We start from the raw sequence: 17,305 nt of genomic DNA on the forward strand, positions 1-17,305 counted from the left end.
ATATATGTATATATATATGTGTGTGTGTGTGCATGTTTGTGTGTCTGTGTTTGTTCCCCCAACATCGCTTGACAACCGATGCTGGTGTGTTTACGTCCACATAACTTAGCGGTTCGGTAAAAGAGACCAATAGAATAAGTACAAGGCTTACAAAGAATAAGTCCTGGGGTTCGAATAAAGGCGGTGCTCCAGCATGGCTGCAGTCAAATGACTGAAACAAGTAAAAGAGTTAAAAGAGAGTAAAAGAGTAGAAAATCTGGTAAACTTGGAAACAATGCCTATATTGACAGAATCATAATTTCAGCTAACTGGACAGAAACTTACACACGGTCACACAGTTGTAGATCTTCCGGTCAATACAGCATGAGAACTTTCGATGGCAGCTACTACAATTTCGTTGGTAATTGTTCATACAGCCTTGTAGAAATACCAGATATCTGTCAGATTGAAATCACCTTTAGAGACTGCGAAACATTGTCTACATGTCGAAAGGTCAGTATTTTCTTATAATTTTAATGCTTTCAACTGTTATATTGACTATGCAACAGCATTGACTTCAAAAGTTTTAGCAAAATTTATGGATGTAGATATGACTTTGTTGCTAAAATGTTCACTTCAGTACAAGGTGATTCAAGGTTGAGCCCCATTCTGTGGCTCTTTGAGCAAATGTCTACTCTCCAAAAAAAAGGTCACTATTTTGCATACATGCATATTTTGCATGTGAAGGTGCATGGCTCAGTGGTTAGAGCATTGAACTTACGTCCGTGAGTTTGAATCCTGGACCAGGCTGCGTGTTGTGTCCTTGAGCAAGACACTTTATTTCACATTGCTCCAGTTCATACAGCTGTAGAAATGAGTTGCAGCATTATTGGTGCCAAGCTTTATCGGCTTTTCCTTTCTCTTGGATAACATCGATGGCATGGAGAGAGGAGGCTGGTATGCATAGGCGACTGCTAGTCATCCATAAACAACCTTGCCTGGTATTGTGCCTCAGAGGGTAACTTTCTAGGTGCAATCCCATGGTCATTCGTGACCGAAGGGTGTCTCCGATTTGGCATACAATCACTAATCAACATATCCCAAATTCTGGCCCATAGATATGATATATCTACTCTTTCTCTCTCCTTCTCTCTGCATTTTTTTTTTTACCTCTGTTACAGTATACACACACACACACACACACACACACATACAGGTCCTCAGAGCTGCCTTCATATATCCACACTCATTCATCTGTACTTTTCTCATCACCCATAGTGTCTCCCACCTCATTAAAGTACAAATTGCTCCTTGCATTAAATGATATTTGAGACGAGTTAACTTCATTAAGTCACAAACTATAAGTATAGAGATAAGAGATTGAATTGTAAGTATTCAAAACGTATTACATAACAGGTTTGAATTATAAAAATGTGTTTCTAATTTAGTGCAAACATTTTATCGTAAGTTCCCTGGATTTATTAAGGATATTACCTGAACATTTTAGTATTTCCCATAATTCAGTGCAGTAAAGTCTACACCCATAGCTATTGTAAGAATATGATAATGTCTGTTTGATTATGCACCTGGTAATTTAGAATTATCTTTTCATATTCATTAAATCTCACCCAAATTAAAACTTAACATCTTTCAAAAAGAGACATTGAGTAACGAACTGCTAAATATACCAAAAGAATGGATGGTCACTGCTGGAAGGCTTTTGATCATTGGTATATTAAATAAAGACTAACATAGAGCTAAAGAACACCAACAACAATCTACAATTTGGGCTGAACCTCACGCACATCATTTGCGGGCTGGGTGGGGACACATGATAGCTATCATACAAGCTTGGATTGGTTTCATGCTCTTGCTTTATGGGGCTGGGGTCATTCCAAGTTAGTGGTCCCAAAGACATTATTATGTGTAGAGCTAAGCGGTCCACCAGTGCTTTCCATCACTATCAGTTTCATGTCAGCTCCTCTGCATCTTCAAAGGTGATGTTAAGCCTCCACAATCACATCCAGCCACATCCAGCTACAAGGCCTCTTCTAGCTCACAGCTATTATCCACTGTTTCTTTTCTCAGTCTAACTAATAAGAAAAGTATTTTACCAAATATTTAGTATATTGTGGAGATGTACTTGCATAGCAAGCGACCTGATCTGAGATCGTGTGCTGGAACGAAAACAATTGCAGCGTGGAAGGTGCTTATAAGCCATTTAAAATAACACACAAAAACCGTTAGATTCACTTCAACATTTAAATTTAATTTGTCAAAATATTTTCGTCACTTTAGTATATTCTGTTAATTTTATATTTTAGTCCTTAAAAATAACGACTGGTGCAGACGTTGTTTATGCCGAAGGACACCACATAGTGATAAACAAACACAAAGTAAATCTTCATCAAGGAATCATAAAAGGAAGTAAGTTATCTTATCTAACTTTGATAATAAATTACCAAGAGCCCAGGTAAAAACTAACCACAGGTGTAGACCTTGGTGGTAGTAGCAAATATTCATGCTGTGGCTGTGGGGTGAGAAGTTTGTCTCCCAACCACATTGTATTGTCTCACGGCAAGGCACCTTAGAGAAGTGCCTTCTACTATAGCTTTGGGCCAAACAAAGATTTGAGAGAAAGGATTTGGTAGATAGAAACTCAAAGGCAGTGAGCTGGCTTAAACATTAGCATGCCGGGCGAAATGCTTAGCGGTATTTTATCTGCCACTACGGTCTGAGTTCAAATTCCGCCGAGGTCGACTTTGCCTTTCATCCTTTTTGGGGTCGATTAAATAAGTACCAGTTATACACTGGTTTCGATATAATCGACTTAATCCATTTGTCTGTCCTTGTTATTATTATTATTATTATTATTATTATTATTATTTATTCAAGGCACTGCCTGGAATTGAACTTGGAATCTTGTGGTTAGTAGCCTGTGCTCTTAAGAGCAGTGCCTTGAATAAATAATAATGATAATAACATCAGCAAAAAAATACCTTAGGAATGAGAACCCAGGGTTGGGTTCAAAATTCCACCAGGACACCTGATGAAGGCTGGAGATTAAATCAGCCGAAATGTTGTGGTAACAACAAACAAGATGAGGACAAATATCCGTCAATTGTAAATAATGTACTGAATTCCTCATCTCTAAAATATAGAACAATTTTTAAATATTAATCAACTAAAATGAAATCTATTTTAAATTTCCAAAGATTTAATGGTGATCAAGCGATATGACTATGTTGCAATTGAAAGTAGTGCTCCAGCGATAAGAATTCTGATGGGAAAGAATACCTTTATTGAGGTGACACTTGGAGCTACATTGAAAGGAAACACATGCATTCAGGGACTGTGTGGCAATTATAATGGGAATCAAAATGGTGAGTATTAACGTCATTACTTTTTATTGATTATGAGTGCAGACACGGCTGTGTGATCAAGGAGTTTGCTATGTAACAATATAATGTTACTCTCAATCTCACTGTGGGACACCCTTGTGTTACACATTACACTGTGTAATGAAATTTTAATTTTTTTTTTGTTATTGTTCAGTAAGTGTTATAATTCCTATTTGCATCTATTTAGAAATCAAAGGAAATGACTACTATTCCCTTCACACTTTGCTCTTGTCCCCTGGACATCAATGCTTTGAAACTGACCTAATTTCCATTACATTTCAGACAGATTCAGCATTCAGTTGCTGAAGAAGAAATATCGTTATTGCAAATATTCTGCTCAAATACCACAGATTTGCTTGTCAGTTGCTTGAGCTTAAAACCACTTGAGCATGTCCCTTGGTGGCTGACAATATGTGCATCTCTGATCATGAGCAGGAGTAGTGGGGGAACATCATAGCTATGTATTGAGAGGATTTCTTTGGGGTTTGAATAAACATAACCAAAGCAAAGTTTGAAGAAAATATTACTATTCTTCATACTTTCTAGGGGTAAGCAAATAGGAAATAACAGTTGCTACCCAAAGACAAACACAGTATTTTTATAAGGATATTCAAACAGTTACAGTGGAGGCGCAATGGCCCAATGTTTAGGGCAGTGGACTCGCGGTCATAGGATCGCGGTTTCGATTCCCCAGACCGGGCGCTGTGAGTGTTTGCTGAGCGAAAGCACCTAAAGCTCCACGAGGCTCCAGCAGGGGATGGTGGCGAACCCTGCTGTACTCTTCCACCACAACTTTCTCTCACTCTTACTTCTTGTTTCTGTTGTGCATGTAATTCAAAGGGTCACACTGTGTCACGCTGAATATCCCCGAGAACTACGTTAAGAGTACACATGTCTGTGGAGTGCTCAGCCACTTGCACGTTAATTTCATGAGCAGGCTGTTCTGTTGATCGGATCAACTGGAACCCTCCACGTTGTAAATGACGGAGTGCCAACAACAACAACATTCAATCAGCAGAGTTGTTTGACCTTTTAATGAAATACTCCATGGCATTTCTTTCAATTCTTTATACTCTAAATTCAAACCCTGTCAAGATGAACTCTGCTTTCCATCTTTTTGGGGGTCATTAATATTATGTAGTATTTCTCATAGTAGGGTCTGTGAGAATAGAAAACAGAGCAGACAACAAATTGCCATGTTTAACCCTTTAGCATTTAAAATGGCCAAATCTGGCCCAAACAACCTGCCTATTTTATGTTAAAACCGGCCAGATCTGGCCTCTCACACTTACCCTGTAATGTTATTATAAAAAATACACAATCACATGATGGGAATCTCAAAGATATAAGATAATGCATGATTAATTCAAAACAATTTGAAGATATAAGCGTTACATTTGTCAAAGTAATCTGAATGCCAAAGGGTTAATAAAATTAGATGGTCTTTTAAATTTCTAAACTTTTCTAGTATCATGGCAAAGAAATAAGAATTACGTGAATGCAAATTCTGTTTTGTCTTTTTGTTGGTAAGGAAGAAGCAGGTAAAAAATTCAAAGATTATTCTTTCTTGACAAGGAAATATTTGTCAGTTTGGGAACCCCACTGCCACTACTTCTGCCCACCAAAATTTCTGACTTATAATACAAATATCAGAAATTATTTTATTGTTCTTGCTTTTTTCTTGCACATCTTTCTAGGCATTTAATCTGGCGTTTATGTGACCTGAACTTTTACCTAAGGAACTTTTACAGAATGTTAGCCATTCCAAGAGTAAGGTATACAGCTGTTTCACACATGGTTTATTTCGAAAGACAAATTCAGGATGTCTTTCTGAATTCTTGTTTTTTTTTGGGGGGGGGGGTTCATGAAGAGGATACTTTGTGAAGATCTTAGAAAGAAAAACAATAAAGTTAACCCCGGTGTGATTTCAACAAATAGTACAGGGAAAATGCTAAGCACCCTAAAGAATTTAGTTTGATGTACTTTGAGGAGAATTTAGTCAAGGAATCATATATTTATTTATGCATATTGTTATAAGCAGATGAAGTTTAGAATCCAAACTGACAATAATTCTGTGTTTAAAATTCGGATAGGATTTTTAAGTGGGCAGTATTTGGTCAGAGGTAGTTTTGGATAAATTGATGCATTTTACTCCCATTATCTGTATTCCTTTATTGCTTCCTTAACCATTAGAATCGGAGCACATCAGAACATTTTCTCTTTGTTGTTTACTCACAGATGACTTTACGACACCTGAAAAAATCAAAGAGGGAAAAGGATACCTGTTTGCTGACTCTTATGCTATAAAAGAAAATAGAGGCCAGGTAAAATTATTCATTTTGATTTAATTTATTAACATTAGTGATTCATTTTCTTTTATCTCATAAGAACAGTTTAGGTAGATAAATATAAAGGGTCCCATAATGTCTGTTTTATAAATAGGGATTGATTAAAAATAAGCAACAGACAGAACTTTTGGAGTTGGTATGATCAGCTAAAATCCTTGAAAGTGATGCTCCAGTATGACCACAATCCGGTAACCAAAACAAGTAAAAGAAGGCTAGATGAATGAATTAATCTCAGTATATCATTGATATCCAATAAGGACACAAGACTAAACATTTTGGGAGAAAGCATTCTCCATTAAACTAAGTCCATTATATGACTGGTACTTTAACTGTATCAATCCCAGAAGGAAGAAAGGCTTTGGGGTTTGAAATCAGAATGCAAAGAGATGTAACTAAATTCTATGAGACCTGCCCAACACAACAGAATTGAGATTCTAAAACCAAGGTGCCACATAAAAAGCATTGGTGTGGGTGCTGGTACCACGTAAAAAACACTGGTACTGATGCCCCATGAACTAGTGATGGTGTTATGTAAAAAGCACCCAGTACACTCTGTAAAGTGGTTGGCGTTAGGAAGGGCATCCAGCCATAGAAAGTAGAAGTGCATGGCTTAGTGGTTAGGGCATTGGACTCATGGTTGTGGTTTCAATTCCTGGACCAGACAACATATTGTGTTCTTGAGCAAAACACTTCATTTCCCGTTGCTTCAGTTCAATAAGCTGGCACAAAGAAGTAATCCTGTGATGGACTGGTGTCCCATCCAGGAGGGGAATTTATATAACATCGAGACTGGGAAACTGGCCCTTATGAGTCAACACAACTCAAGGGTTTTTTTTTTACCAGCCATAGAAACCAAGCCAAAACAGACTATGGGACCTGGGGTGGCCCTTGGCCTTTCCAGTTCCTGTCCGGCCACCCAATCCATGCCAGCATGGAAAATGGACATTAAATGGTGATGATGATGATTTTGACTGATACTCTAATGATTCTACCAATCCACAGAATTCAGTACACAATACACTCAGATATGGATAACTGAAGTTCTAGTAATTATCTCTGATACCTCTACAATGTTTTAGCACATGTAGAAAACAATTAAGAAAGCGAGTGAAAATGAAGAAAAGAGTGCTCATAGGCATCATATTTAGCTCAGAGAAAGGGACAGTATTAGAAACAAATGATATGCTAGGTCCATCATGGTTATACCAAACCTACCTCTGTCTCCAGTCTCTTCATAGTAATCATAAGAAACTACAGAAATGGGGTGCTCTGTGTACCATCACAGCAGGTGCAAAAGACCAGCTTGACAATGAAACAAAAATAAGTGGAAACGAAAGACAATTCTAGATACTACAATGCTTTCTTTCACACAATCAGGTATATCTACAAACACAAGAACACTACTACAATACCATCCTAGAACAGTGCCTGGTAAATCCATTACAGGTTATTACCTTGCAAGTTATTACAGTGCAATAGTTATATGAACAGCAATTTCATCACCTGATAATTTCATATGTTAATTACGTTTCAGACCTATACATCATTGTTCAATTCATTATCATGACAAATATAACAGCAGTAAATTCATCTTGATGCTTATAATCCACAGAGTAAATACTCCATAAAACATTATTTGATGTTTTTATTCACAAAATAAATGTCATATTTCTTTAACAAGGAATAAAAAATCTAAAGACAAAAATGTTTAATATCAGTTTCATTATTTAACACCCATGTTCCATGCTGGTGTGGGTTGGGCAGTTTGACAGGATTTGATGGGCCCAAGAACTGCATTATGCTCCACTGTTTACTTATGAAAATACATGTTGTTTTCTGGAGATACAACTAATACAGAAGAAAAGAAAAGGCAATATGGCTATTGCAGGAATGAACTTCGATCATAGATAGATCCATCTGTTCTATCAGATGAACGAAAACAAGAACAGGCATTCAAGAATAGATGAGAAAGTAAAGGGAAACAACATACTTAGATTGTCACACTGCTTTCCAAACAATAAACAACTGTGTCAGATTGCACGGTATTTACATACACACACACGCACTGCTGATAAAGTGTACAGCATGGCTTCCGATCAGACTGAAGTTTGACCTGTCTTAGACAGTGAACTCAGAAATTCATTATTATTTCTTTATTGCCCACAAGGGGCTAAACATAGAGGGGACAAACAAGGACAGACAAAGGAATTAAGTCGATTACATCGACCCCCAGTGCATAACTGGTACTTAATTTATCTACCCCGAAAGGATGAAATGCAAAGTCGCCCTCGGCGGAATTTGAACAGACGAAATACCGCTAAGCATTTCGCCCAGCGTGCAAATGATTCTGCCAGCTCGCTGCCTTAGAAATTCATTCTCTTGGACAATGGTTCTTCCAAGTCAATTGTAACTGGACCAATTTCTTAACAAGAACAAAAACAGTTATTTTTTTTTTTAACCTATAGGGAAGAAGGGGTAAGCCCTCTAAGAGAGATTAAATTGATGTCATTAATGGTTTTCTTGAACCTTTGTGAGTTAGTACCTGCATGAAAGACCTGAGCAGAGAAATTCAAGTGAGCAGACATTCTGGGAAGTAAGGACTGGGTGTATTGATTAGTGTAGGGCTGGGGCAGGGTAGGACAATGAGTGTGAGGGAAGGAGAGGAAAAAAGGATGGAAATACTTGAGTAGGAACGCTATCAAGACAATTGGTCTCGTTAGTTTGAAGTGATTAAAGGTACTCCTACATTTGGCATATGTGTATATATGGTGGTGGACTCATGGGTGAGAAGGGATAAAACTGGCGGAGAGATACCAAGTGTGTGGAGTGGGAAGAAAAAGGTAAAGGCTATCTTACCAGGGAGACTAATTACAGTATCATCATTGTTGCGAAATGATGGGGAAGAAGAGTCTGCAAATTTGGTGGAAATCCTTTTGGCAAAATATCAAAAGGACCAGCTGAAGCTGTGAAGATGGAATATCTAGAGAACTATACAAGGCACTTGCATGATTTGTTGTTCAAATAATAGTCTTGCAAATATTGTATCCTTGGGTCAAATTCCATCCATTTTGGGGGTTGGGTGAGATTTGCCTGATAACTATGAATGAACTATTTGAAGCACTGAATTTTTTGCATGGTGGGGTATGGGTGGACACACTTAAAACATTAGTTTCAGTCTCTTTCCTAACAGTTACAGAGGGATCAAGAATGAAGTACATGTGCTGCCAGGCATTTAAGTGGTGGAGATAGTTACAGTTAGGCATAAATTAAGTTTGGAGGTCAACAATAACATCAAGATGAGAACTGTATCCTACTTAAGCTTGCCTTTAAAAAATACATCAGTGATTAATGTGGATTATCTTTAAATTTGTAACAGAAATATCAACGAGATTTCATAAGGGGGAAATCTAGTATTAGAAATACAGTTTATGACTGCAGACTAACAAAATGCTTCTAGATTAGAGAAACTCTCTACATGGCTGGGGCATGCAAGAAATAACAATTAAATCTCTCTCATACCACACTATGTACCATCTTCAAATAGCAGACATATTAGAAAATGTATTCCTAAATACACCTGAAAAGATGAAATAGTCATAGTTGGGTTACTTCAATCATTACTCATTGTTTTTGCCATTTTTCTTCAACTTGTAAGTCCCTATTTAACTCAAAGCAAATCAGCTGGCAAGAGACAGCTGTTTTATTTGAGTAACAGGACACATACTCAAATAAAACGTCTCTCCATGTGGCATCTGAGATTCTAATGACTCGACCAATTCTGAGGCACTTCCGAGTTATCAGCAATTTATAGGGACACATTAAAATAAAGCAATATTGACATTAGTTGTCTGTTTCAATTTAGAAAGCAATATAGGAGCATAGTTGTCCTATGTATGTTCTACAATTTGGACAGTTTTCTTAAAATTTCATTTCACTGAATGTTTACTGTCAAAAGAGACAACAGCTGTCTTAATTGATTTGTCAGGTTTTTCTTAGTCTAATTAAAATGCAGCTGTTAAAGTCGCACATATGTACATTGATTATTAAGCCATTATTACCAATGATGTAGAGATATTGTGTTTCTTCAGAGAGAAGTCTTCTTAGCCTAATATTTGAAATTATCTTTTAGCGAAGTAGTTTAAGGGTATATTTATGTGTATGTTACAGCAGATATGGCTGAATGGTTCAAAAGTTCAGTTTACAATCATGAGGTCCTGGGTTCAATTGTGTGTGAAAAAAAGGGCATTTCAAAACTGAACAGAATTCACTAGTTCTGTGCCATGTTTTTGACAGTTCTATCTTTGAAGAATTAACTGTTGATCAAGTAAATTGAATGTTTGCACATTCAATACTTCTTGAAAGGAATTTATCCAAATGTTTTAGGGGTTCTTGTTTTTTTTTTCTTTTTGTCTATTTAAAAAGATACTAAAATCTCAAAAATAATTCCATTTTCCCTTGATGAACTACAAATGAATATGATGGCAGCTCTTTAAAATATGTTTTTCGTAAAGGGTAATGGTAAAAGTAATGATAAAGGATAAAGACCCTCTTCAGTAATGATCAACCATGGGACTGCTCCAAGAAAGATTCCCTCTGAGGCAAAAGTCTGCACAAAGTTGTTTGTGGAAGACCAGCAGTCACCCATGCATACCAATCTTCCCTCTCCATGCCACTGATGTCATCCAAGGGAAAGGCAAAGGTCAATACAACTTGGCACCAATGACATCACAGCTCATTTCTATGCTTGAGTGAACTGAAGCAATGTGAAATAAAATATCTTTCTCAAAAACACAACACAGAACCTCATCCAGGAATCGAACTTACAACCACACAATTGCAAATCCAATGCTCTAACCACTGAGCCATGTGTTTCTTTTGTAAGACACCATAAAATAAATAATACTCATTTGCCAATGTATGTTGTTTCCGCACACATTAACATTTTTCCACTGATACAAACCCATTTTTTTTTACTTCAGTGTATGACCCTTCCCTTGGCTCCTGGTGACAACAAATATCCTGAATTGCTTAAAAAATGTCAACTATTAGCGGAAAATCCCTTTCAAGCTTGTCACGATAAAGTAAGTGTTTAATCTTTTTTTTTAACTTTGCCTCTTATTTCAGATCCCATGATTCAACAAAATTATCCAAAACAAAACGAAAAAAAGAAAAAGAAATTCTCCCACCCTTGTCCTTCCTGTCATTTGTTTCAGAATAGTACATATCATAAAACCATTTGTGTCCTTCTCTTAAATTGGTAGGGTGTAATTTGAGGGAGATTTACTGGTATTTCTAGCAGGTCAAGTGATCCTGTATATGTACTCCATTATGTAATATAACACTACATAATGAAAATATGGCTAACAACAGAGATGTCAAGAAGTAGAACAGAAAGAAGAAAAAACCTGATTTCCCCCAATATTTAAATAGTTATTACTGAGATAGAAAAGATTGCAGTTTAGAGAAAAAGAAAATGAGAGACTAAGAAAGCAATTTCCAAAAATGATTAATTAATGGCTGTATAATTTAGTGACAGTCCTTCACTGCACCAGTTTTACTTTACTTACAGTAGGAATGCTTTTGAGAAAACGTAAATATCATTTGGTCTTAAATATTTCCTTAATTCATAATGTTGAAACATTATGTTTATGTAAAGAATCAATATTTATTGTTATCTGATGAGGGGAGCATAGAAAGTAGAACTTAAATTAAAGGAAGTATTTATTAGGGTTCAGTTTGTATTAAAGAAAACAGATGCCATCAAGTAGATGGCCCTACTTGATCTGTAGGAAAGGCTTAGGTAAAAAGTCCATAAGATGTACCCAGTGCAAGCTATGGAAACACAAGGGGTGCAATATCAGAAGAAGGTTAACTGGGAAAATAGTTTTTGTGTGTGGAAGGTGCACAAGTACAATAAACACTAAAAATGTACAGAAAATAGACTCCATCAAATGCCAGTGGAGTAAACTAGAGTTGTTATGCAGTATTCCTCCAGTCCACTCAGCTGGCAAAAGTGAGTTGTACCTGTAATTCACAAGGGCCAGCCTTATTTTAAATAAAATTTAACCTTGGTATCGTCTTTATTTTTCTTATGATAAGATGATGTGAAGACTATTTTACAATAGTAAAGCGTTAATATTTTAATTTTCAAGTAAAAAAGTAGATATTTGACATTTTACTTTAGATCTTTCTCTAATTCAAAATAAGTTTTACATTAAGAACTTGGAAAAACAATTTAAAATTTTAATTTCCAAAATCTTCTTTCGCAGGTTGACCCCCTTAGATGGATCCAGTTATGTGATACAGGAAGTTCTCGAGCCAATTCTTTCAAGGAAGCTTCAGAAATTGTATGCAATATTCTAGCTTCTTACTCTCGAGAATGTAGTGCAGAAAAGAAAAAAATTCTTTGGAGAAAGAAAGCAAATTGCAGTGAGTATATATAAAAATCAAGAATGCATATTTAACTAATCTCTTTAAATTCAGCAATTTTGGCTTCAGTATATTCCAGAAAGAAATTAGCATAATTGGGGCTAGTTCTAGTCTTGCTAGAAGCAAATATAATCTGTAGATACACTTTTCAGAGAAGAAAATCAGTTTAGAATGAGAAGTTCACCTAGACAAAAATATAATCCTAACCCTAATGAAATATTGTACAGGTGATAGTAATTTGTTTTTTTGTTTTAGTTGTATTTGAAAAAAGGTACATAGCTCATGATCCTTGCAGAGCCCTCTAACAATGAGACTGATGCCATTAACATTCCATTTAAAGCATTGGAGATCAATAAAGATCAATACCTGCGGTAAAAAGGGCAGGGAGAATATTTCACAGAAATGGTGTTGTAGGGGGAAAAGGAATGGATATAATGGTTGGTGTGAAGCTGAGGGGATGGACACACCAAGAGGTGGAAAAATGAGGGAAACTGGGGTGCCTGAGTGGTATAAATATGAGACAAACCAGCTCTGATAAACAGGGGTCATTATAGTAGTGATAGGTAAGGTAGATTGAAGTGATGGCTTGCCTAAGGGCCAAAGGTTATTGCAGTCTATGAGGTTTGTATGCATATTCACATCACAGATGTGAGAGCAATATTCCAATGTGGATCTCACTCTACAATAAGAGTGTCAGTAGCTGTTCGGGTCTGAAATATTTTTCTGGCCTTGAAGCAAAGGTCCAGTCCTTGGGATGGAATCCTTGCTACACAAAGCAAGGGCTTTCATCAGAAGAGATCCTCTGTAATGGTGAGGCCCAGCATTTGAAATAATTGTAAGGCAACACTGCATCTTAATACCATTAATATTTAGTGGCGGTAAGGAGGCAAGCTGGCAGAAACCTTAGCTTGCCAGGACAAAATGCTGCTAAGCATTTTGTCCATCTTTACATTCTGAGTTCAAATTCTGCCAAAATTTGGTACAAGGCCAGCAATTTTAGGGGAGTGGGTAAGTTGATTACATCGGCTTCGGTACTCAACTGGTGCTTATTTTATCAATCCCAGAAGGAGAAGAGGCAAAGTTGACTATAGCAGTATTTGAACTCAGAACATAAAGACAAATGAAATACCACAAAGAATTTTGTCTAGCGTGCTAATGCCAACTTGTTACCTTATTTGTGACTAATATTGCTGCAGAAAAAGACTGACCATTGCTGTTTGTTTTGTATCCAATTCCACATTGCATATACTAGGCAAATCATATCCAAGACTATCCTTCTTTTCCAGTGGACAAGAATTGGAGGCCGAGTTGTTAATATATCCAGCCAATATTATATTTGTAAAAGCATTTTAAAAAATATATATTTAAATAATTCAATTTTCACTGTTCATTAATTACCAAACTTTTTTTTTTTTTTGTTTGCTTTTAAAACAGTAAAAACATGTCCATCTGGCATGGAATATGATGAATGCACCAGTGCTTGTCCTGCATCTTGTCATACCATTAATATGACATCATCTGAATGTGATTTCTCTTGTGTACCAACATGTCGCTGCAAACACAATCTTTTCTATGAAGATGGGAAATGTATTACACAAAAGAAATGCCCTTGTGAATATCAGAATTATAAATACAAGTCTGGAGCAACTGTTAGAATGCTATGTAACAAATGGTTGGTTTAATCATTCAATTGTTTTCTTACATTAATTTGCATTGATTTACAGTTATTAACAATTATCAGTAAACATTTAAGTTATTCTACAATGAAATACCTTATATGTATACTTTATGTACTACAGGTGTGGTTAAGGTTATATCACAAAAACATTTTGTTTCTCAACCACATGATTCCGTGTTCTATTCCATTGTCTATCACATTAGCTTTCATCATCTTCATTTAACATCCATTTTCCAATGCTGGCATGGGTTGGACAGTTTGACTGAAAACTGTTAAACTAGGGAGTTGCACCAGGTTCCAATCTGATTTGGTATGATTTCTATAGCTGGATTCCCTTCCTAATGCCTACCACTCCAAAGGTGTAGTGGCTTTTTATAGATGTTTTCGATCTAGTTTGGATTCTTTGCCATAAAATTTGAATTCTTTGCAATCAAATTTGATTTGGATAAATCAATTTTAATTTTGGATAAGTCAATTTTAATCTTGACCCTTCTCGTTAGATTAATTTCTTGCTACTTCTTACTATTTCAAAGTCCACAGGTACTTTCTTGACTTCCAGTTGGTTCACAGTAGCTGTTATATTCTCTCGACCTGTTACTGAAGCATAGTTCCTGACATGTGTTTGCAGCACTTCCATTGCTTACTGCTATTCTCACCCCTACTGAGGGAGAAAACAAAAACAAACAATACAACAATCAATCAACAAAGGTTTAACAACTCCAACAACAGGCAGCCCCGCTAGGGAGGACCTTCAACAAAGGACAACTTATCCACAACAATAATAATTCAACTCTGGACTGCCAAAACCCACATTCTATTTATAAGACTCATTCAGTCCACTGAGTCATCTACAGGTGTGTCAGCTCACTACAAGACGGATGTTTTAAAGTTTCTCAGGTGATATACATACATACAGCAAGGATGTCTTAAAAGAATATTTTTGATAAATGTGTTTTTTTACTTTTCTTTTTATTTTTACTCATAGGGTTCCTAATCCTCAAGATTTTTCCTCAGCAATTTTTGATTTTTATTGGTTAAATATTAAATGTTATTTTTATATTTTCAGCACATGTTGCAAGGGTGTATGGGACTGCGAAAAGAAAAAATGCCCTGCAGTGTGTACTATTTATGGAAGATCTACAATTGTTACATTTGATGGACAACAATATAAATTAGAGCCTCAAGCTTGTGTCTATTCTTTAGTTGAGGTAAATTTTCCATTAAATTTCTCATAAATCTGTTGTCCAAATCTTGCTAACATAGAAAGCAGACTTTGTATGTGGTATTTGTATTGTACATGTTTAAGTATATATATTTATTATGCACCAACGCACACAATGTTTATTATACACTTAGACATACGTGTTTGTGTGCTCATGTATTGGCAAATATATATAATAAAAGAAATATGTATTGCTATATTTCAGCCACATGACAAGTCTGTTTCTTTGAAAATTATGCTACATTTTGGTCCATGTAAGAGTATCTGGAGAGAGGGTTACAACTGTACATCTGGTATCACTCTGGAAAGCAATGATTTCTTTCTTACCATCAGCAATAAAAATGTCTTAGCAAATGGTAGGGAAATTCAACAACTTCCATACAATTCAAGAGATGTAACTGTCAAGAGAGCAACTTCTTCCTTTTATCTTATAGAAGGGAGTGGATTTCGAATTCTCTATAATGAAAACAGACAAATATATATTAAATTGGATTTGGAGCCTTTTAAAGGAAAGGTATGTGCTAATATTGTTACTGTTTTTGTGATAAAACTTTAGGATAAAAATTTTGATCCCAGGACTTATTCTTTGTAAGCCTAGAACTTATTCTATTGGTCTCTTTTTGCCGAACCACTAAGTTACGGGGACGTAAACACACCAGCATCAGTTGTCAAGCGAAGTTGGGGAGACAAACACACACACTCACACACATACATATATATATATATATATATATATATATATATATATATATATATATATATATATATACACATATATACGACGGGCTTCTTTCAGCTTCCGTCTAACAAATCCCCTCACAAGGCATTGGTCGGCCCAAGGCTATAGTAGAAGAGACTTGGCCAAGGTGTCACGTAGTGTGAAGCTTTTGCATTGATTTTCCTAGTCTCCCTCATTCCCACTGGTATTTGGCATTCATGATTGTCTGGAATTGATAAAACATGCCCATAATACATTTTGCTCTTCCCATCTTTATTCACACTCAAAATTAGTCCATTGCATGAAATAAAAAGTGAAATTGACTGGCATGTCAATACCCTGACTATCATTTATGGTTGGAAAAATATCATAATAATTATATAGTCATATATAATTACTAGCAGACATACCCGGCATTGCTTGGGATTAAATGGTATTTTTTTTTTTTATTGTTTTACTTGTTTCAGTCATGTGGCTACGGATATGCTGCAGCACCACCTTTAGTCAAACAAATCAACCCCAGGATTTATTCTTTGTAAGATACTTATTTTATCGGTGTCTTTTGCTGAACTGCTAAGTTACAGAGATGTAAACACAGCAACAGCAGTTGTCAAGCGATGGTGGTGGGGACAAACACAGATACACACACAAATATACACATATATACGACAGCCTTCTTTTAGTTTCCATGTACAAAAGAAGCCCGTCGTATATATATATATATATATGTATGTATGTATGTATGTATGTATATGCTTGTATGTCTGTGTTTGTCCCCCCAGCATCGCTTGACAACCGATGCTGGTTTGGCAAAAGAGACCGATAGAATAAGTACTAGGCTTACAAAGAATAAGTCCCGAGGTCGATTTGCTCGACTAAAGTCGGTGCTCTAGCATGGCCGCAGTCAAATGACTGAAACAAGTAAAAGAGTATTTAATTCTATTTAAAATTTTATTTTATAAATATTTTTATTTAGAAATGATCCAATTATAAATCTCACACATATATGATTCCCTTAATGGGTCTGTCACATTAAGTTGACAGTAAACAACTGCTTTACCGTAACACTGTTGCTTATGTCTCTCTGTGAGATTTATAATTGGATCATTTCTAATTTTGTAACCAGTGAATGTGTTTTCACTGAAAATATATATATCTGTGAAGGCTAGACAGGTTTTCTCAGCCGGCAATCTACTTCCGGCTCGTCGTACTGATTTGAATTGCTTCTGCCTAGTTTAGTGAGTTGTTTCTGTCCTTTTTGTTGCTGTTTGGTGTGATTTTTGTCAAGTTTCAACTGTTGTTCCTGTGGAATTGCGCCCTGCGGGGCAAAAATTTTCTTTTTTGCTGCTCTCTTTTAGAGAGATAGCAAACTACCATCGTGTAAAACGAAAACTTTTTCAATATGGATAATGAAATGACCTTTCTACTGTGTGATGAGGATTTTCCTCTTTTACAAGAAGAAATTTGTTTTAATAATACACGTGTATTTCAAGTAGACCCAGAAGTAACCAAGGAAGAGAAAAAGGCCAG

General features: G+C 36.1%; 1 protein-coding gene across 1 annotated transcript in view; it reads left to right on the top strand.

The window, feature by feature from the left end:
* LOC128250970 (SCO-spondin-like) overlaps window positions 1–17,305 on the top strand; it is a 44,983-nt gene that overhangs the window by 9,140 nt on the left and 18,538 nt on the right. The window contains exons 5-13 of the mRNA XM_052977130.1: window positions 305–492; window positions 2,304–2,406; window positions 3,195–3,362; window positions 5,619–5,704; window positions 10,708–10,809; window positions 11,998–12,157; window positions 13,592–13,829; window positions 14,902–15,043; window positions 15,263–15,571. Coding sequence (XP_052833090.1) covers window positions 305–492; window positions 2,304–2,406; window positions 3,195–3,362; window positions 5,619–5,704; window positions 10,708–10,809; window positions 11,998–12,157; window positions 13,592–13,829; window positions 14,902–15,043; window positions 15,263–15,571 — 1,496 coding nt within the window. The remainder of the gene's footprint in view (window positions 1–304; window positions 493–2,303; window positions 2,407–3,194; window positions 3,363–5,618; window positions 5,705–10,707; window positions 10,810–11,997; window positions 12,158–13,591; window positions 13,830–14,901; window positions 15,044–15,262; window positions 15,572–17,305) is intronic.

Source organism: Octopus bimaculoides, chromosome 27 (assembly GCF_001194135.2).
Source record: "Octopus bimaculoides isolate UCB-OBI-ISO-001 chromosome 27, ASM119413v2, whole genome shotgun sequence".
Classification (NCBI taxonomy): Eukaryota; Metazoa; Mollusca; class Cephalopoda; order Octopoda; family Octopodidae; genus Octopus; species Octopus bimaculoides.